Source organism: Hemicordylus capensis, chromosome 2, assembly GCF_027244095.1.
Source record: "Hemicordylus capensis ecotype Gifberg chromosome 2, rHemCap1.1.pri, whole genome shotgun sequence".
NCBI classification, from domain to species: Eukaryota; Metazoa; Chordata; class Lepidosauria; order Squamata; family Cordylidae; genus Hemicordylus; species Hemicordylus capensis.
Genome location: NC_069658.1, coordinates 332121743 through 332143124, shown reverse-complemented (window position 1 = coordinate 332143124; position 21382 = coordinate 332121743). Strand labels below are relative to the sequence as shown.

At 46.5% G+C, this 21382-nt stretch overlaps 1 protein-coding gene and 1 long non-coding RNA gene across 6 annotated transcripts in view; one reads left to right on the top strand and one right to left on the bottom strand.

Moving 5' to 3' along the window:
* CPLX2 (complexin 2) overlaps positions 1-21382 on the top strand; it is a 197898-nt gene that overhangs the window by 166274 nt on the left and 10242 nt on the right. For 3 of the 5 annotated variants that reach the window (XM_053294376.1, XM_053294375.1, XM_053294378.1), the window contains 2 exons: positions 5639-5749; positions 14862-15037. In XM_053294376.1, coding sequence (XP_053150351.1) covers positions 5719-5749; positions 14862-15037 — 207 coding nt within the window. In that variant the 5' untranslated portion in view covers positions 5639-5718. Of the gene's footprint in view, positions 1-5638; positions 5750-7550; positions 7644-14861; positions 15038-21382 lie in introns of those variants that run through there. The other 2 variants (XM_053294379.1, XM_053294377.1) reach the window with 2 other exon arrangements.
* LOC128344374 (uncharacterized) lies at positions 1292-9042 on the bottom strand. Its single transcript, XR_008315820.1, has 4 exons — positions 8709-9042; positions 5898-6111; positions 3110-3703; positions 1292-1704 (listed from the first exon to the last, which is right to left on the bottom strand). It is a non-coding gene; the product is annotated as an uncharacterized LOC128344374 (long non-coding RNA).

Sequence of the window (21382 nt, the reverse complement as noted above, 5' to 3'; positions counted from 1 at the left end):
TCCAAAGCCGAGGGGCCACAACCAAAAAGTCCCTGTCTCAAAGAGTATCCTTTGCTGAGTCTTTGGCATGCCACCACACACCCAGACCATCCACACTGCTCCGTGCAGTGGTGCATTGGGGGAATCCCCCAGGAATGGGGCACACTAGGTACCTAACTCTGTGTGTGCTTGGATTACAAGCAGCCCTAGCACACATACAGCCCCGGTGCCAGGGTTAAGGGAACACTTGCACCCTTAAACCTGGTTAACGGATGGTGTACAAAGTAGGGTTAAGTGGGCGGGCAGCACTGGGATCTGCATGGATCTTGGCACTGCACACGAGCAGCCTACCCCAGCTGCCCTAGGCTGCATTAGCCCAATCAAGGTTAAGGCAACCCATCCTGGGTTAGGCTGCTCCTGTGCAGTGCTAGGAACCACATGGATCCCGGCACTGCCCACCTGCCTAACCCTACTTCCTGCCCCAGCTGTTAGCCAAGGTTAAGGGTGCAAGCTCACCCTTAACCCCGGCTCTGGGGTCATGTGTGCAAGAAGTGCAAGCATGCACAGAGTCAAGCGCCTTGAGCGCACAACTCCTGAGGGATCCCCCCAAAACACTGTGCTTATTACATGATTCATTGAGGGATATCCGGAGGCTGGGAAGACAAGTCCCGGCCTTGAACAATGCATGCTGCACGGAGCAGTGTGGATTGTCTGGACACTGAAGACTCAGCAAAGGATAATCTGTGGGAAAGGTAGATGAAAGCCTGCCTTCCCACCCACCCCCTACTATCCTCCCCACCCCACAGCAGGAATCATGTGAACAGCCTCACTATGTGCTGTGTTCAGTGCATATCTTTTGAGTCCCTTGGATCTTCCTGTCATCAATCAAATGTCATGTCATTAAACACCCTGTTTAAAAGTTTCAAACTTCCATAGTTGCTTTTTTAAAGAAGTATGGCCACAGTTGGAAGGGGTAGACCTAAATGGGTGTGTGATAGAAGGGAGGGTGTGGGTGTGATACAAAACCACCAGCCCCAGAAGGGATTTTTCTCTGCTTATACCACTGGTGAAAATGGTATAACCAAGAGGTATAACCCTGTGCTTAGTAATTCCCATTACTTCCTAGCACACCTGTACAGGATCCATCTGTAAATGTTTCTTTGCTCAGACATAGCTACAGAAACCAACTTTTGCAGCCACTTCCAGATGTACAGTATATATCAGGAAAAAATACATAGACATTCTCATATGACAAAATACATGTAGGAGTGTGGACCCCAAGTAAGGACACAGAAGTAGGCATTAGTCTGGATTAATAACTCTATCAGAGTTTCTCATCTCACTTTTTAATCAAAGGAAATATAAATGAAAATTATGCTGGGGGAAGGAATATTTCTTGTGAAGTATGTGTAGGCATTGGAGGCTCCTGATCTGTGGCAGCTGCTCAGTTGCAACCAGTCATTCTGTGTTCTGGCCGGCACCTTGAGACCTGGACCTTTTGGCTTTTGTTGCATCAAGCATTAGCTTCAGATTCGGAACCCAGCAAGTCATCTGCACAATGTGAACCACAGAACTTGACAGCCGAAGTGCAATGAGCAGCCCCCTGCTTTTCTATTCCACCTTTCGAGTTTTGTTTTAAGGAAGCTATTTTTAAGGGAAAGTGGTTTAAGGGGAAATGTGCAGATAAATAAAGAGGCTGTGTGCAGTATTGTCATCTGCCTGAGTCTGTAACAAAAATACATTAAAATTGCCTTTATCTTTTTTTTTTCTTTCTTCAGCTAGTACATTACATATGCAGCTATTTTAAACGACTGTTCTGTAGGCGGGATATTTCCAATTGCATGTGCAACTATATTAGGAACTGCATTAGGCAAAGCCTTCTAGCTATAAGGAGCGTTCAGCAATTGAACCTAGGATGTCATCATTGGAGATTTGAAATAAAAGCCTGGCCAAACGTCCAAGTTGCTTTTGGTGTGGGATATCCTGTGTTGAAATACAGACTGGGCTAATTAGCAGTCTGGGACCTTCCAAAACAGGGGGGCATTTTTCAGCCACATTAAAGTAAAGTAAATTTGGCCATTGACTCCAATGGGAATGTGGGTTCTAGCCTAAGAGTCAATATACAGCTCAGCCACAGGTTAATTTCTAAAACAAGAGGTGTCAGAGCCAGGGAGTCGAACCATTTGAAATGTGGATTCTGTTCTAGTTCAGGTTTAACAGCATTGTTTAACTCTCCAGTTCAGTTCCAGTACAGACTGCGGCTGACAGGTCACACACCCTTACAATGGTAAAGAAAGAGCTAAGCTCTGCCCTTGCAGGGAGCAAGTAAACTAGCTGCCCTGCAGGCGCTTGTCTCTCAGGTCAGTGCACGGAGAGAGGGATGAGGATGTGATTTTTGCTTCTATCCTCTCCTTGCAAAAGCCCTTTTCACTCTTAGAATCTCCCTCAGCTATTTGCAGGACATGTCCCTGGCAACTAAAATGGCTTTTGCAAGGAAGGGAGAGAAACCCAAATCAAGTCTGCATCCCCTTCCCAGCACACGGCCCTCGTAACGGTGTGTAACGTGTCAGCTACTAACTTTTAAAAGTGGTTTGGTAACCAGTTCAGATACTCTAATTTGAACCCGTTTAGGATACACTTCAGGTAGAATAATATCAGACTCTTTTGCATCCACAAAATGAGTTCAATAAAAATAATTATCTAATTGGGGGGGGGGGTTAACTGCTCTTTAATGTTGTATGCCCTCTGCCCTACACACACACTAAAGCATTGTAACAGGATGATTGTTCTGTGGACAGTTGAGAACTGTGATTCTTCCCTAAGCCCTACGTTTTTATAATATCACTTTGCCTGCAAATCTAAATTTAAATAATCAAGCAAGCAACATGCAATGCTTTTCTGTATTTCTGGAAAGAACAAATCCTTTAGAGGCTTAATGGCCAGAGGAGAAAAGGCTTTAGATCCAGCTTAAAGGGAAGGCCTCAAGTAAAGTTGTAAAGGGCTATATTAACCTGGTTTTCATATCCACTGCCCCTCTCCAACATTGATTAGGGCTGTATCTAAGTATCCATCTCCCCTCTCTCAGCTAGGACTCTGTCCTAACTTAACAAAAAAGAAAAAGTTCACTTACCCTGCTTAGAATGAATTGTAGAGGAAGAGTAAAAGAAACTTGCAGATAGTTGCAGCCTCATAGTTGAATGAGGCCTTGTGGCTGCTGGACAACAGCCTGTGGGTATGACGTTCTACTTGAGCACCAGCTTGCCAGTTCTACACCCTGCCTACTAATCTCTACTGTTTCTCTGGTCCTCCTCTTCTTTTCAGAAGACTTGCTGGGAAATATCACAACTCCTTGAAGAATAATTTCTGAGTGCCCGATTACTGAACCACTATTCTGAACTGGTTACCACTTTTGTTGTTGTTACTGTTGTGTTTAAAGGTTCAATTCTGGTTCAGGTTCAAGTCAACCTTGAGATGTTGGGTTCAGGTTCAGTTTTTATTCACTGAAGAAACCTCTATGAACTGGTTTTTAAGTTTGGGCTCAGTTTGACTCCCCAGTCAGAGCCCAAGTCTGGTTAGAAGTCAGATTATTTGCCCAGAAGCCTTTCCATATAATACCAGTCGTGTTGAGCCTGAATGAGGTTACTCAGTGGTAGAGGAAGGGGACTCTGCACATGCTTGAATACACTCTCTTGTTCTTCATGTTGGCATCTTCCAAAGTGGGATTCTGGTATGAAAACAGGTTTATGAACAGTGGCTGACATCCTGACTACATTACTCAATGCAAGTCCTATTGAAATTAAGTATTCTTTAGAGAAACTCCTGAGTAGCTTACTCTCAAATTCAACCCCTTTTTCTAATTAAGCCCTGTATGTCAGCTTCTGTTCAGAGGTTGTGAAATAAAGAGACATCAGTATCACTCAGAATGCAGTGCTGCAGTTATTGATTCGAACACTGTAACTGAGATTTAGTTCATATATGCATGCACATCTTTGATTTCTCTTTTGATTTCTCAAAATTAGATGACTGAGGCTGCAAACCTGTGTACGCTTACCTCAGAGTTAGCCCCACTAACTCAGTGGGACTTCCTTCTAAATAAACATGGATAGGATTGTATATCTGAACTATCTCAACTGGGGAAAACATTATGTTTGAGGTGACAGGAAATCTCTTTCTATGATATTTGATTTGCAAAGGTTCTTTCACACATACAAGTTGCTGCTTGGTACTGCAACAATTAAATGAGGAACACTCCTGTGTGAACCAGCCCTCAGATTCTCTTTGCCCCATGAACTGAAGCAAAGCATGGAAAGTTTCATCTTTTTAATGCCTATCACTCTACTAAAAGGAAGATATTATGCTTCCTGTTGGTGATAAAGGCATGCTCATTTGAGTGGTGTTTGCAGCTTTGGCACTGGCTGAAGCAAAATAAAGCATATTTGGCTACATTCCACATTAGTACTCCAGTTGCATTGTTTTTTCTTGGACATCCCTTGCTGTTCAGGGGACTAAACGCTGTGGTTTTTAATTTCTTCTAAAGTATTGTTGAATACTTTAAATATTTAAAATACTTAAAATACTTTAAAAGAGGGGGAACTAAAGATTGAAATAGATAGGCTCCATAAGTGTGAACTGATTCATTACCACCGCCTAAAGATGTACATATCAGGTGATATAAAAATATGATAGAAAGAAAGAAAGAAAGAAAGAAAGAAAGAAAGAAAGAAAGAAAGAAAGAAAGAAAGAAAGAACCACAAGATATGGTAGTGGACACCAGTTTAATTATTTAAAACATCATGGAGGGCAGTTGTCTCAATGGCTGCACTAACCCTGATAGCTAAGAATGACACTTCTGTGATCAGAAGCAGTCTGCCTCTGTTTGCTGGATGTCAAGAACAGCAGAGCTGGTTTTTCCATCAGGCCCTGCTTGTATGGTTTCCAGGGGCTTTCCCAGACAGCAGGCTTTACTGCGAGCCTTTAATGCAAGTTCGGAACTGCCCCAAAAAACCCCAACGTAAAAACTGGATTTTGTTTTACCCCGGATATAAATTGGGGTACATTCTAACGCGCGGTGAAAAACCCAAATTGTGTGTGAAGTGCTACCTGACAGCTTGCAGGGACTTGGGGTTAAATCTTGCCAAAATGTGAATGCACCCCGGTCCATTCCGGAGGAGATGCAGGCTAAAAGCTGGGTGTGGAAAACTTCCAGGTGTTTCTGGCTGATCACTGTTGGTGACATATTGCAGGTCTAGAGGGACCTTTGGACTGACAGTGTGAGGCATTTTTCTTATCACAAGTTCTCAGTTTTAACACCATGGTAAGAATGTTGCCAGTTGTCATCTTGGTTCTTTTTGAATTTGTTAGCCGTTTGTGTGTGTTTACATAGAAAGGCAGGATAAAAGGTGTGTGTAATAAACAAATAAAAAGAGTTCATCAACACAGACATGTAAAAAGGCACAGGATTTGACTTTTAACTGTAAAGTAATTCCCTCCCCCACCTCCACCCTGATTATTACAGTATATGTGTATTTTGTGCCTGTGTCAGGTCTAATTGTAATTCTGAATGCTTAGAGAGGGGGTGGACTTTCTAGCGGGGGCCTGGTTGGGACACATTTATTTTGACCCTCAGTCCTGCTCGCTGATCTCATTCCTTTCCTTCCAGGTAGCACCTGACCCAAAGACTTCCACCAGCAGCACTGGATGAGAATTCTGCCTTTGGCTAGAGCTCACTAACACGGCATTATGGATTTTGTGATGAAGCAGGCCCTAGGAGGTAGGTCACGCCTGTAGATTCATTGCATTCTGTTATACCCCCATTCACCGTGCTGTTACTAAGACTGAAGACAGAAGACAGCAAGTAGGGCAATCTGAAGGAGAGAGCAGTGAGCAGTTATGTGTACATACACGCATCCTACTCTTACCTCTGGTAAACAGGTTTTGCAAGTCTGTGTGTGGTTTCAAAAACCTGTTGGCCATGGGGCAGCAGTGGGACAAAAGATGTATGTACACCACTGAGGGAGATGTCTCTTCAAACATGTTTGTCAGCTCTCTCAGAAGTGATTGTCTGCTTCCAGCCCGTGGCAGGTCATCTTCATCCAGGGAGTTTGTGTTTGTTCCTTGTCACTTCCTGGGGGACTGAATCGAAAGAGAAAAGCCCACATAGATACATTTTTCTCTTTCTGGGAAGCAGTGCAGAAATCACGTTGTGAATCTATTAGATCCAAAATAAGCAAGAGGTTACTGCTGGATTATAGGATATGGTGGGCTTTTGGGCAGGGGCATATCTAGGGTGAGTCAGGCAGGGCACATGCTCCGGGCGTCACTTGAAGGGGGGTGCCATTTTTTTAAATTTAAATTTTTTAAAAAATAGCTGCTGAAAACAAAATGGCCACTGCGTATGCTCAAATGGCCTCTGTGAGGCCCTAGGCCATGCCAGGCCTTGCAGAGGCCATTTGAGCATGCGCAGTGGCCATTTTGTTTTCAGCGGCCATTTTTAAAATATATATATTATTTTTAAAAATGGGCACCGCACATGCTCAAATGGTCCCTGCAAGGCCCTAGAGGCCATTGAGGGGGAGGTGGAACCTTTGCAGACTCCCCCACAGCCTTTAGGAAGCCCCCCAAAGGGGCTACAGATAAAACCTTTTTTAAATTTAATATAATATAAGTCACTGTACACATATTGAGTTTGGCACTATATACAGAGAATCAAGGCTTGTGAATACTGAGCTGAAGCTTATGAGCTAGGATTGTATTCATTTGCTCGTACTTTGCTTCTTGTGATAAGTGAGTTAAATGTGATGTCTTAATAATATGGCTATTAATGGTGAGTTTGTCTTTGAATCCGTGTGAAATCCTTAGTATTAAGGCCCACTGGGAGTTTCTTGCTCTCTTTCTCTCATTTTAACTATCTTTCTGAAATACTAGAATATATTCCAAGCAGTGATACAGTTTACTTTGCATATCCTTTAATTATTTTCAGAGTATCTGGGAAAAGTCAAATTCTCCATTTATTTTTAAAACTTATGTAATAGTGATGCTACAATGCATAGTAGAGAATTAGACAAGCACTTCTGTTTAGTTTTCCAAGTACACCTCCACAAAGTATTTGGGTATTTCATGAGCCCCAGCATACTGAAATTGGTAGTTTTCCAGCATTTTTGGGTCTGGCTACGTCCACTGTTAAATAGTTTTTGAAATATTAAAAGATTAATGAGCTTGACTTGTATTTTTCAGCTCATATTATGGTAAAGTTATCTAAAAGATGAGTTTCAGATGTTTGGACAGGGGGTGCAATTTCAGTGCTTGCCCTAGGCGCTATTTTCCCTAGATACGCCTCTGCTTTTGGGCCATCATCACCTAGCACATGTGGATCCATGTGCTAGATCGGTCAGGGGCCATTACATTGTACAAAACCATTTGACCGCATCTCCCCAGTCATCTGACAGCTGCCCCAATCCCCAACACTTTTGCCACCATATTGTGCAGTAGGTTTATCCAGGCCTGAGGTCTCCTGTGTTAGTCCAGAATAAACATATATCTGTGCTTTACTGGGGCTATTCTCTCCTTTCCAGGAAGTTCTGTGCTGAACCTTCTTGCTAAACTGGTGTCACTTTGCACCTTGCAGCAAACAGTTTTGGTCAAATGAATCCTATCAGAGTGCATGGGTAAGATGGCTGATTCTGCAGATCCCTTTTACTCCTGCAATTAACCCCAGAGATCCAAAAAGTGTGGCTGGCTCTGGTAGCCAATTCGACATTTGTGGCACTTAGGATCTTGCTCCCTTCCATGCAATTCTATGCATAGTTGCTCAGAAGCAGATCCCAGTGTTTTCAAAGTGCCTTACCTCCAGGTGTGCAGAACTGCAGCTCTATAGCACAACCCTATGCCTATTTACTCCTTCCTATATTCAGAGGGGCTTTCTCCTAGGTAAAATGTGCATAGGATTGCAGATACACACCTAGGAGTAAGTTCCATTGAACTTACTCAATAGAATGTACTCTGAAGTAGATACATATCTGCCTCTGACTTTGCACTGTGCCAGCCCCATCCCACCCAATTCCACACGTGAAGCAGGAGAGGGGAGCAAGCAGGGCTTATCCTCACAATAGTGTTGGGTTTCAAGGGGCCTTGATCCCTGCTTGTTCCCCTCTCAAGCCCATGAGCCTTGGGAAGGGAGGAGGATGTTTTTTGGAGCTGGGCAGGCAAGGTGTCCTACTTGCCTACACTATCCAGCACCAGACCAACAAGCACAGCCTCTCCCGCCAGCTTGGAGTGTAGCAGAAATCCCCCGGGTTCTTGAGACAGAGATTGGCACCAACAGTTTGAGAGAAAGCAGATTTTATTGCTAGCAATTAGTCTCAAGGGAATAAATTCCAAAGCTTGAGCCCCGGTTACACTGTGGCTTCAGCTTTTAAACACATAGCAATTTACATATTGTGGATACAATTCTCATTGATAAGCACCGTCATCTTACACTTATTACCAATCACCTACTAAGCTATAATTAAGCATCTTCCCCCTCCTCCTCCCTCCATACAGCCAAACTATTTTTCACTCCCTTCCAGATGTGGCCTTGAAGGTACTGGCCAGCCAACACTTTGTTATCTACAGATACCAAAGGGCCCCCTTTGCCTGCATTCCAGCAGGTCAGCAAGAATTATTGTGCTTTTGGCAAGTTGCAATTAGAGCAGTTTGCAGACCCTTTTAACCATTTCTTCACCACCACAAACCTGAGTCTGCCTCAGGAGTCCGAGAGTGGAGTGGGGATCGTTCCTGCAGGTGTGCTGCATTCTCCAAAGCTCAGTGCCCCTGTAGGGAGGATCAGCTTCCCAGTCTTCACCTAGAGAGAGAAGCTAGAGCTCTCCTCTTTACTCTGGCCAGGGCAAGGGTGGCAAGGGGAAATTAGGACACCTGACCTATTCTGCATAGAGAGCAGATCAGAATGGGATGAGGAGGGGCAATTCTGTTTGCACAAAAATCAATCAATCACAGCTTTATCAGGAAGGAGAGGCAACGTTTCCCATTTTGTGCATTCTCAGATATGTAATGTTCACTGAGCTCTTGTCTTACGGACCTAAACAAGAAACTTTGCTAAGAACTCAGCTGTCTGGAAGCTCAGAGTCTGCAGTCCTGATTGATTGGTTGATTGATTGATTGATTGATTGATTGATAAAGTGCCATCAAGTCGGTGTCAACTCTTAACGACCACATAGATAGATTGTCTCCAGGATGAATAAGCGCTCCTTATTAAGAAAGAAGATTTGGGTGGGTAAGAGTGCAGCCTAAATATCTAATTCCTTGATGAACACGGGTACTGTTCACACATAGAAGATCAACCTGGCTAGCTGTGAGCAGCCTTTGTATGCTGCTATTCCCTTTGCTACAACCTGTCCTCTTGCTCTTCCACTCTCCTGTCAGAGCATATCACTTCTCAATCCACCTCCACCACATCATTGTTCTAAAAAATCAACAGGAAATGTCTCATGAGGGCAAGGTAAACATCCTCTCTGCTTGCAGCCCAAATACCTGTCAGCATTGTCCTATGTTTCCAGTCCTACAAACCTTCCTGTTTGGAAGCCAAGCCTATTTCCTCTGCATTCCAGAAGATTCTCTTCTACCAGTGCCTGGTTAATTGGGCTAGATTCTAATTCCCTGAAAGCCCAAATCAGACATTCAAAAAGAGTAGCTCAGTAGGCAAAAGCTCTGCCCACCTCTGCATCCTGCTTAGAGTGGGCAGCATCAAATTTTTGTTATCCTGGATTATTCTGGTTTCTGGAACTCCCTCTGCCTTCCTGGGAGCCCCTTTTGATCCAGGACAGCATCAGTGAGATCACCTTTGTATCACTGTTGCAGCATATAAGGTTTTTAGAAGAGCAAAGAAGATGGCAAACCCCAGCTTTTCCAAGATGCTGTAGGAGGCAGGAGAGAGAAGTTGGACAGGAACTGACTCTACTCATAGGTCACAGTGACAATGTCCAATATGCAGACTTTGCCTCCCAACATGTTTGTTGTAGGGTGATATGTTACAGCAAGGAAACTTGCTCCTCCTTCAAACTGGTAGGATTTTCGTGAATTCCTTTTAGAGCAGGCAGTGTAAACAAGACTACAAATCCACCTCTTAATTGCTAACTCAAGACATGCTGGGACTCTGACCTGCCAGCCAGTCTCACCCTCAGACCCTCGTTCTAAGTGTGTGGAGCTTTGGCTGTAGTTCCTTACAGGTGAGACACACTCCATACCTGTTCAGAGGCTCATGCATCTTCTTTCACAAAAAGGGGCTTGGAGTGAAACTGCCCCTCAGAAGGAGAGTGGAAAGGTGGACTGTGGCTCAAATGGACATTCGTTCCTCCTGGGGAGAGGAAGAAAAACATTGCTGCAGTTCTCCTCCCAAATAGATTATCACTCTCCCTGGAGTTTGTGAGCCTTTCCATCTTGGGATCTTTGTGATGACTTTTGCTTCCTCTTCTGCATCCGGTGTGACAAACTAACAGAGTCCTCCCTCAAATACATACTTGGTGGAATCATTTTGCTTTCTTGTTCATGGCTGCACAGCCAGCAGGGCACAGGACCTGGTGGGCAAACAGTTTCCAGTTTGTATAGCTGGGCTGGGAAAAGGGCTTCATGCCATACATACTCCCCCAATGCCCCACCCCACTAAAGCAGCCAGGATACAGCAACCCACCTGTTAGAGCTGCTTTTACCCAGAGCACTCAGACAAGCAGAGACTCCCTCCGCTGGTCCAGTTCAGCTCTGCTGGAATCCACCTGGCACAGCGAGAGCGGCGGCAACTCCGCCATCTCTGGCTTTGCAAAGGGCTTGGCTGGTTTGGGCAAAGTGATGATGAGTCACAGAAGCAAAGGAGGGAGATGAAGCTCTGGAAGATGAAAGACCCTGAAGTCTCCTGGGGCCTTGAAGAGCCAAGGCTGGTTTGTAACTCTAAATTGCTGACAAACTGCAAAGGGAAATCCTGCTGCCTGGCTCTTAGCTGAGCTCCCAGCTCCAGAGCACCAATGCTTGCAGGACTTGGGGATGGGAGAGCAGCTCCTCCCCATGGTGGATTAGGCTCATAGCATGCAATTCACATGATAGAAGACCTACAGTTTCAGAAAGGACTTGTAAAAAGCCCTGGGACTGGGAAATCTGCAAGCTAGCATCCACTGATAAACAGTGCCATGTTTAATTTCATTGGAAGCTAACCCTTCCATGAAGTAGAGTGGCGTAGCCAGCTTAGGTATCCACTTTGGGGTGCCATTTTCCAGCACAAAATATTTCATCACTGGGAAAAGTCGTTCCTCCCCATTGTCCTGTGAACTGTGGCATCGCAAGCATCTATTGGCTAGTGGCTGTGACATCACTGGCAACAAAGGGCACACTCTGCTGCTCCTCCTGTCTGCACCACTCAGTGACTTTAAATATCTTGGGAATAATGGAAGTAGCGTCACAACTGTGATTGCGCATCGCTTAGTAGGAATGAAGCAGCCTGCCTCCGCAGCAGTGCTGATGTGCTTTGTAAAGCCTCACAGCAGTGCAGGCACCTCTCCACTGTCAAATATGTGAGTGATTATTTATTCAGTTCTTAGAGACTAGTTGCTCCCAACTAAATCATTCCAACATGAATACTCACACAGCCTATTCACGTGAAGAAAAGGAGAAACACCAGATAAGGTATCCCTCTCTCCTGCAGCAATCCCATAAAGGAAGGAAGGAAGGAAGGAAGGAAGGAAGGAAGGAAGGAAGGAAGGAAGGAAGGAAGGAAATGCCCTGTTTAGATGTGCACTCCCCCACTGGAGTTCATAGCTCTCGTTTTAAATTAAATAAAATTAAAAGAGCAAAGAGCATGACCCCACCATGGCACTTGCCACAGAACACAGCATAGCAATCACCCCTGCAGAGAGACTATCCCAATTGATGGGGAAAGGATATTGGTTCTTTTGGTACTGGATTACAGCTAGTGTTACTTTACATAGTACAGGCTAACTGGAGGAGTGGGATTTGGATCCCACCCCCCACCCCCACCTCCGGCCCCTGTCATCATCTAGGAGGGCCCTTATTGTGCCCTAGAGAGATGCCAGGGAAATGTGCTAATAGCGCTTCATTTAGCCACTAGGTAAGCCTCAGAAAGAGAGTGAAAAGGCTGATCTTGACAAGCAAGGGAGTAAAAGAGATTTCCTCATTCCTGACATGGAGCCAGTCTCCATTGTATACCCCATGGAGAGCCATTCCATCTTCCTAGCCACCTTCTGAAATAAGCAGCAGTTTTGGCTAGGTCCTGAGACATGATGTGTTGGGTGTGGTTCAGTGCAGGTTCTCTGCCAGCTTCACCGCCTGATGCAAACAAAATCTTGCTGTGATCCAGCACTGAGCAAGCCATTGGCCCTGTAGGACACCACCCAAGTACAACTGAACATTCAGTTTTCCTGGCAGCCAGGAGGGAGAATTCTGGGCTTAGGGTTCTTGCCATGCAGAGACATTTCATCGAGGAAAAGGAACTGTCAGACCTCTGGCCCTGGTGTTATCAGTTGCTTTAATGGGCAGATGGGGAGACCGATGGCTGCTTTGTTTGTTCCAAGAAACTACACCCATCAGTCCATCATCTCCTCCCTCTCCCTTCAGCAGGCATTTTCAGAACTCCCAGGAAGGAATGGCTTTTCTTTCCTTAATCCTTTGCCTCCTTGCCATCTTCTACTGCTCTGTTTAACATCCTGGTCTTTAAACAGGGGGATGACAGGCAAGAAGGGCCATAAAACACACTGCTGAACTCAGACACAGAGATCATAGTGACAACAGGGATCTGACTGTAGGCACGTGTGGATTATGTAGCTTGATGCCTTCTTTGTGGTGAATACATGGGGGCGGGGTGAATAGAGAATAGAAACTTTGTGATGAATAGAGAATAGAAACAAGGCAAGAGGTAAGGTCACAAAACTGCAGTTATGACAATCAAGAATTGGTGACTGGGTGGCAGAAACATTCAAGACAGACTACAATGACTCTGTGGGGACGTCCTTACATTACCAGAACAGCTTGGTTGCTCTTGGTGCAGCTGAATCCCATGCCACTTTGATAATGCTGGAATGCTGGAATCAAGTTGGAGAGGCCTCTCAGTGGGATGTTTTCACATGGGCTCCACCAGCTTCCAGGAAAATATGGGACTGAGGAGAGAATTTCCCATGTGACCTGCCATGTCCAAGTATGTTTCAGCCAGTTATGAGTCAGTAAAAACTACCCAGCCCAATAAAGAGATGCGGAGGCCCCACTTCTGGGGAAGAGTTACACTTCCGGGAGGGGGAAGCTCTTCCTAGGCCATAGCAAAGCAGCTCAGAGCAGCAGGGCCTTCTAAGAGCCCGAGGGGAGCATCCTGAACAACCTACTCCCCCCGCCGCCCAGTTCCTCCTGCTGCTGCAGCCAGCACCAGAAGGGTGAACAATGGGCCAGAGAGGCAGGGGTAGTCCTCTCATGAGATGTGGTAAGACAGCTGCCTCCGGTCGTGAAATATTGGGGCACCAGGAGGGTGGCAAGATGTCCCTCACCTCGGGTTGCTGTATTCTGGCTTTCCAAATCCAGGTGCTTTAATTTGCATATTATGTAAATTGGCTTGAAAATAATTTTTGAGCAGAATAGTGACGGCACATTTTGCTCCATAACTCCATTTCTACAAGGGCTAAAGCTTAGATTTTGTTTAAAACAAAAAAATTTAATGAAAGCTGAAATCCAGGTGAATCTGGGTGGGCTAAGCAATCTGGGTGAGATGCTTAAAATCCAGGTGAAACCCAGAATTTCGGGGGGCATGGCAACTCTGTCCCCTCCACTACCACTGGAGCTGTTTTTTGGGACCAATCCGACCTTTGCAAGCTTTGCCTCTCTCTTCACTCTCTTTGCAACGCTTGCAAAAAGCACAAGGAGAGAAGAGGAGGCTGCTGTCAACTTTCCCTCCTCCCCACTCCTGCACCACTTTCAAAATTTGCAAGGATCAGGCTAGAAAGGCAGCTGACCCCAACTAGGACACATTGTCTCAGGTGCCACAAGCCCTTGGGCCACCCCTGCAGAGAGAACCATCCAACCCGGGGAAGAGAGGCTCCACCTCTGGGAAAGATAAACATCCATCTTTAATGATGTTATTTTAATGCAATATTATGTGCACCACCTTGAGCTTGTTTAACATGGAAAGGTGGGATACTAATCCCTGAAAGAAATAATGCCCCCTGCTAACTGGGTAGGATGCACCTTTTAGTGTGGTGACTTTCATATAGTTAGTGAGGGAGAACAACTGTTCCTATTCAGCCCAGAATAGCATCCCTTACAACGGCAGCTGCTGATGTTGTGTGTGTGTGTGTGTGTGTGTGTGTAGTGTTTTGTTTGTTTTAGACTGTCAGCCTTTTGGGGACAGGAAGGTATTTTCACATTCTTTTTGCTTTGAGAACTTTTTTGTTGAAAAGCATTATATACATATATTTTAGAATAATAATTAATAATTAATAACACCAGTCTAGCAACAGAAGGTCAGGGCTTAGATTTCCATCACGGTGCCAAGGCAGGAAGCTTGTAGGCTTTGCCTCTGATATCCCACTACCCCTCATGAGCATCATTAGTCATTGTGTGCTGAGATTTGGGGAGGCATCCCCACTGAAACTTTTCCTAAAATTATCGCGCGCCCCCCCCCATGCAAAAGATCTTGAGAAATTGCACCCACCGCTCAGCTCTTGTGAAGTGGAGCTCCCTGGGCTTGGCTCCCTCCCCACTTTCACCTTCGAGGTGCAATAAGTAAAGGGCTGCAGGTGCAGTTTGGGAGCAGGGCTATAGGGGAAGGCGCTAGAAGGCCCCTGAGCTGTGCTGAGGAGCCACAGCCTTGCCCCTCACTGTGGTTTCTGAAATGTAATGTGCAGGGGCCACCAAGGACATGGGTAAAATGCTGGGGGGCGAAGAGGAGAAGGATCCCGATGCCCAGAAGAAGGAGGAAGAGCGGCAAGAAGCCCTGCGCCAGCAGGAAGAGGAGCGCAAGGCAAAGCATGCTCGCATGGAAGCTGAACGGGAAAAGGTTCGACAGCAAATCCGAGACAAGGTGCGTAACACCTGCTGGTATCCAGTGCAAGGCCATATGACTAAGGAAAATGTCAAATACAAGACGGGGCAGCAGGGAGATTGAACCTATGGGGGGTTCAGGAAGACGCTATTGCCAGGATTAGTCCAAGCTGTTTGGAAATTGTGATGAGCATGGCCTCTAGTGGCTATGATGGCTAAAATTTGGCCTACTTGTCATTATTGACTTCCATTTATAAATGATGAAACTCCATTATAGGGAGCCAGCCACACCAGCCTGTCTTACTTGGTGTGTCACTTAAACAACTAATTAGACTATTGGTTAGATGATTTCCAAGAGGCACATGATATAGCTGCAAAAATTAATTTGAATGAGTGTAGAAGATGGGAAGGCTCTCCTATCCTGGGCTTCTTTTATTGGCTTTTCACAAGCTCTAAGAGCTTTTGTCAACACAATGCATCACTTGGTCCACAGAATCATAGTATTTTAGAGTCGGAAGGGACCTTGGAGGTCTTCTAGCCCAAAACTCTGCTCAGTGCAGGAAACTGCTACAGCATCTGTGACAGATGGCTGCCTAGGCTCTGTTTGGAAACCTCCAGCAAAGGAGAGCCCACAAGGCTAGGGATGTGCATGAACTGGTTTGAATGTCCGGCCGTTTGGGTGGTCCGAAGGTGCGGCAGACTTCCACAGCCCTGGGTTGCTGCAGCCGGTGGGGGTGTCTCTGGTGGTTCCCCCTCCTCCACCAGACTACCCCTGGCCCATTGGAGAGGAGAGCTGGTCTTGTGGTAGCAAGCATGACTTGTCCCCTTAGCTAAGCAGGGTCCACCCTGGTTGCATATGAATGGGAGACTAGAAGTGTGAACACTGTAAAATATTCCTCTCAGGGGATGGAGTTGCTCTGGGAAGAGCAGAAGGTTTCAAGTTCCTTCCCTGGCTCCTCCAAGATAGGGCTGAGAGAGATTCCTGCCTGCAACCTTGGAGAAGCTGCTACCAGTCTGTAAAGACAATACTGAGCTAGATAGATCAATGGTCTGACTCAGTATATGGCAGCTGCCTATGTTCCTATGTTCCATTTCGTGCCCATGTTGGGCCTCTCTGGGCATGTGGTGGCCATTTTGGAGGCTGCTGCTCATGCACATGGGCCATTTGCATGCCTGGGGTCATTTACATGCCCAGGGCCATGACCTCGGCCCGAAACAGGCTGAGGTTGAGTCAGTTTGCACATGCCTATGAGCTTATACCCTAGGTCCGCTATGAACTCCTAAGGCAGCCCTGATGCTGGTAAGAATGGTGGTTGTGCTAGCAGTGCTTCCACAGCTTACCTCATTCACAAGCATTGCTAATGCAATCACCCATTCTTAGCAGCATGAGGGCTGTTGTAGGAGTCTGCAGCAGCACTGGAGTGCAGCATTATGACTCCATAACACTGTGCAGTATGTCAGCCAGTGGGTAGATGGCCACGCCCACAAATTTGGCTTTGAAAATGGACTTTGACTCTTAGAATCCTGTAACTAAAATAATACAGGTATGGACTAGAGGCAGAGCCACCAGTGCACAAACAGGTTAGAACAGCCCGGGCCGCCGCCCCTCAGGAACCGCGCATCGCACCCCAACCATGCCCCTGCATCTGACGTCAGACACAAGGGCTTTATTTCGCTCACAAACTGGGCCACACCGCCCTGTTTAAGAGCAAGTTCTGGCCAGCGCCACGTTTACGGCACGGCCGGAGCAGCTCTCTGCAGCCCTGTTTGTGAGCTAAGCTACGCCCGCCTGCTTCTGACATCAGACACGGGGGGTGGCTTAACCCCACGCCCTGCGTCTGACGTCAGACATGTCTGAAGCAGTGGGTAGGGCTTGGGCTGCAGTGGCAGGCTGAACCTGGACCACCGTTGACCTCCTTCCGGCCCTGGTGTGGACCCTAGACCCCCCACACACACTCCATGAAGCCAAGAGCTTTTTAAGACACTCCATGAGGTCAAGAGCTTTTTGTTTATGTTTGAATGCCAAGCAACCTGTTTTCCTAAGAAAACTGTTTTTTATTCATTTTACTCTAAACTGTCTCTGAATTTGAACTTCCTGCGCCTACCTCTGTGTTTAAATGCTTTGTTGCTCAATAGTCTATTGGCAAACAGATGCTTTTGGGGAAAGCTGAGGCAGCTTCAAATGCATAGAAAGCTAAAAGACAGGTGTGATTGGTCATTTTGAGTGATAGCAAGCAATTGCTATCATTGTTATGCTGTTGAATTTTAAATGGGAAATGTCTGAAGGTACAGGAATGGGACATAGAGAAATAAAATAAAATACAAATAAAACAAAATAAAACAAAACCACTTGGCCTTCAGATCCCCCCAGGAACTATGCACACAGGGAAACTTTGCTTCCCCTCTCTTTTCCCATGTTTTGGCTCAGTCTTTCCCTCTTGCCAAGGAGATTTACAGTCATTTGGCCATCCAGCTGTGCTCCAGCTCCTAATCAGCCATTTAGCTGGTTTTGGATGAAGAGAGGTTTTTAAAACAAACACACAACAGCATCAATAGTTCCTCTCCCATCGTACACACCTTTCCCATGAAAGAGGACTGGAATAGGCCAGAGCAGAGAGAGTCGGTGTATCCTGTGACTGACTGTACAGTGGCTCCGACAGGTGCAGCACCTTGGCCAATTATTCACAGTGGACGATCTTGCTTATGAAAGAGTCCCATTCCCTGACTTTCTTCAGTAATAGAAAATGTGTTATAGTAACAAAGGACTGTTCACAACCATGCATCTTCTCTGTGTCTCGCTGAAACATGCCAATCTTCATTCCTCCTCAGTGCTTTATATCAGTGCAAAGCATGACTTTGTTTACCAAGTGCCAATAACATCTTCTTAGTTTTCTCCTCCCCTTCCCCAGCATCCTCCCCTTCCTCACTGTCTGTGCAGCTCTTGGCCCAGTCCACCTTTATGGATGATCAAATCTGTATCAGAGCCCTATTAAACTGAGGTGAGGAGTCTCTGACATGCTACCAAGTAGCTATAAGAAGTCCTCAACTTACAAATGGATTGTGTTCCAAAGGTTCGTTGGTAAATCAGGTGTTTGGAACTTGGAACGCATTTCCCCATAGAATCAATGTTTGAAATGGTGGTTAGGTTCCCAGGCTAGCCCACAGAAGCTGTTTTAAACCATAATGTAGCTAAAATACTACACATTTGCAATTAAAAATAGTGGAAACAATACTGTTGTAATATTAGCAATTAAAGAAAACCGGAAAATTATAAAATTGAGTAAGAAATACAATTCTTTTTACTTACTTTGAATGCTGGCCACTTTCCAGATCACATGCAGTAAAATGCTTTGGCTTGGCAGGATCGTTTTGAAAATGTCAATAACTTGCATTGGAAGTAGTGCTGTGCACAAACCGGTCCGGAGGCCATGTTAGAGGCCTCCGAACCAGTTCGGAACCTGGCCGGTCTGGCAGTCTGGCGGTGGGGGGGGAGTCTAGCTTTAAGGGCGGGGGGTAGTACTTACCCCTCCTGCTGCTCTTCCCCCTCCGGTGCTGCACTTAAAAGCAAAGTTGTGGGGGCAGCAGCGTTCCTCCCTGCCACCCCTGGCCCCGTCGTTGCCCAGCAAAAGCGGAAGTTGCCGGCACGCATGTGCCCGTTGCAGCGCACACGTGGCCATAGCCACCACACACGTGCACCGCACACGTCACACATTGCGTGCGCACGCAACATGTGACTTGTGTGGCACGCACGCACAGCGGCGGGTATGTGCACGCCGCAATGGGCACATGCGTGCCAGCAACTTTCGCTTTTGCCGGGCAACGATGGGGCCAGGGGCGGCAGAGAGGAACGCTGCCGCCCCCAAAACCCCATGTACTACCCCCACACACACCCTTAAAGCTAGACTCCCCCCAGTGCCGGACCGCACCTCCGTGGTTCTGTGCACATCCCTAACTGGAGGAAAGCTGGGTTAATTTGAGGGGAAAGAGTACAGTTGGTAGATGGAGACATCTCTGCAGATTCTGAAGCATTGGGCCTGGGCATTTTGTGGACAGTCCCAAGCCAAACTCTTTCTGAGCTCTGCTTCCCACCAGCATGGTGGGCTGCTTTCCAGTAGCTGCCACAGCCGCCACCTCCATGGGCTGAGCGGACTTCCTTTCCACGTGCTGCTGCCAAAGCACCCGTGCGCATGTGGCTCCAAGAAGAGGGAAAGGACACACAAAGTGGAATAGGCTCCCGCAACCGATACACAGCTTGCTGCTCTGGAGAGAGGCGGCTTGCAGAAAGAGTTTGGCTGGGGGGTGATGCTGCTGAAGCACTCACAGAGCGATTTCAAAACACTGGAGCGCACATGACTGCAAGAAAAGGAAAAGGGGTTGCAAAGTGGAGGAGGCACTGCCAGCCAAAAGGCAGCCCACTGCGCTGGAGAGAGGACTTGGGGCTCCCTGCAATGGCTGGGGTCTGGGCAGGAGCAATGAGGTGGGGCATGACTGACCAGAGGTGCACATAGGTAATTTGGAGCCTGGACCTAAAGGCCTTTGGAGCCCCACCCCAACCACCCCCACTGCAAGTTAAGCATCATTTTTTTAACACATAGGTTCTTGAGGGCACAAACCACACCACCCAGAACAGGGTGGATTTGGGGGCCCCCAGGAGGTGTGGAGGCCCTGGATTTCAGCTCCAAAATCCAGGGGTAAGAGCACCTCTGCTTGGATGAGTGTGAACAACCTGACTGTTGTTCGTGGAGAGCAAGCTGGTGGGTGTTAGGGAAGGGATGTACTGTACTGAGGAGCAGCTTAGCCAAGTGCATTGTTTTTGAAAGGAGGCAGCAGCTGCTGCCAAGAAAGGGGCCTTTAAGACTATGACACAGGAGGTGGTCCCTTTAAGAAGGAACAGCCCAGACTATGCCATGCTGTTACCCCGTTTGTATGTGCGGGTTGGTATTCGCATGCTAGGATCTCTGTTCCATGGAGCTTGGTTTGTAAGCATGGTTGGTCGGTCGTCTGTCTGTATCTTATAGGTTCTGTAGAATGAGAAGCCTTTTGTCACTGATAATCTTCCGATACATTATAGCGGATCAGAGGTGGGCACTTGATGCTGAAGAAAAAAGATACTCCTGCCCTGGGAGTTGTCTAGATACACCTTTATTCCAGCTGGAATGTTGATTTCCATGGGAGATGTTGTGCTGCGTCTAAGCCATGCACATCCCATTCTACTGTAGATAGCCCTCAAATGTGCATCAAAAGTAGAATTTAAAAACACAGCAAAAAGCAAGTGTTTTGAAATTCTACTTTTGATGCGCATTTGAGGGCTATTCACAGTAGACTAGGCTGTGCGTGGTTAGTTGCAGCGCAACATCCCCCATGGAAATCAACATTCCAGTGAGTTGGAATAAATGTGCATTTAGACGACTTCCTGCTGTGGACTGCAGCTTTTTGTTCATCCAGCTGCAACCCAGCCCCACTCTGCTCCCTCTCCAGCTCACAACCCACCCATCATCTCCTTTCCAGTGATTTTTCTAAAAAGGCTTTGAATCTCTCCCTCCTGATCCATCTGGCAGCCCCAAGGGCCTGTACCTGCAGACGTACCAGCCTGTTAAGCAGAAGCCACATTAACACAGCACCAGGCCTCAAAGACTGCTGTCCCCCTGGGACCTCCCGCACACACACACACACACACACACACACACACACACACGAATCCTTCTGTTCTCTCCGTTTGCACTGCAGACAAGAGGAGAATCATTCATGAGTTTGTAGTGTGAGGTCCCAGAGGACCCGCAGTCTAGAGCCAGGAAAGAGAGGCTGCCTGCCCTGCACTTGGATGCCTGCTTTGCCCCTTGTCTTTCTCCTTCCCCTTACTTGCTGTAATCCTGATCTATTTATCCTGCTGAAGGGGAAGGGGTGGGAGGGTGGGTGGGTGATGGAAATAAATTAAGAACCACCATCTGTGCTCTAGTTTGGGAGCTGGTAACCAAAATCTATCAGAGATACAGACTAAAGAGGACCAGTACACAAACACAAACTCTCCACTGTGTCCCAAGTGATGGATTTTAATCAGCACAGGAATATTGCTGTTGGGAGGACCAGGAAGGTCTTATACTACTACTGCTGCCGCTGCTGTTGCTGCTTCTACTTACATAGCGCTTTTCAAGAAAAAAGTTATCAAAGCTGTTTACATAGAAAAATAATAATGAGAAGATGAAGATGGATAAGGAGAAGACTGTCCCCAAGGTGCTCACAGTCAAAAAAGAAATATACCAGTAGCAACCACTGGGCGTTTGCCGGACTACAAGATTTGCAATGTGTTGCTATGCAAACTGTGACAGAACAGTGCAGCAGTTTCAAAACGAGAGTAAAAGGTTGTTTAATGCTTCGTTGTAAGCAG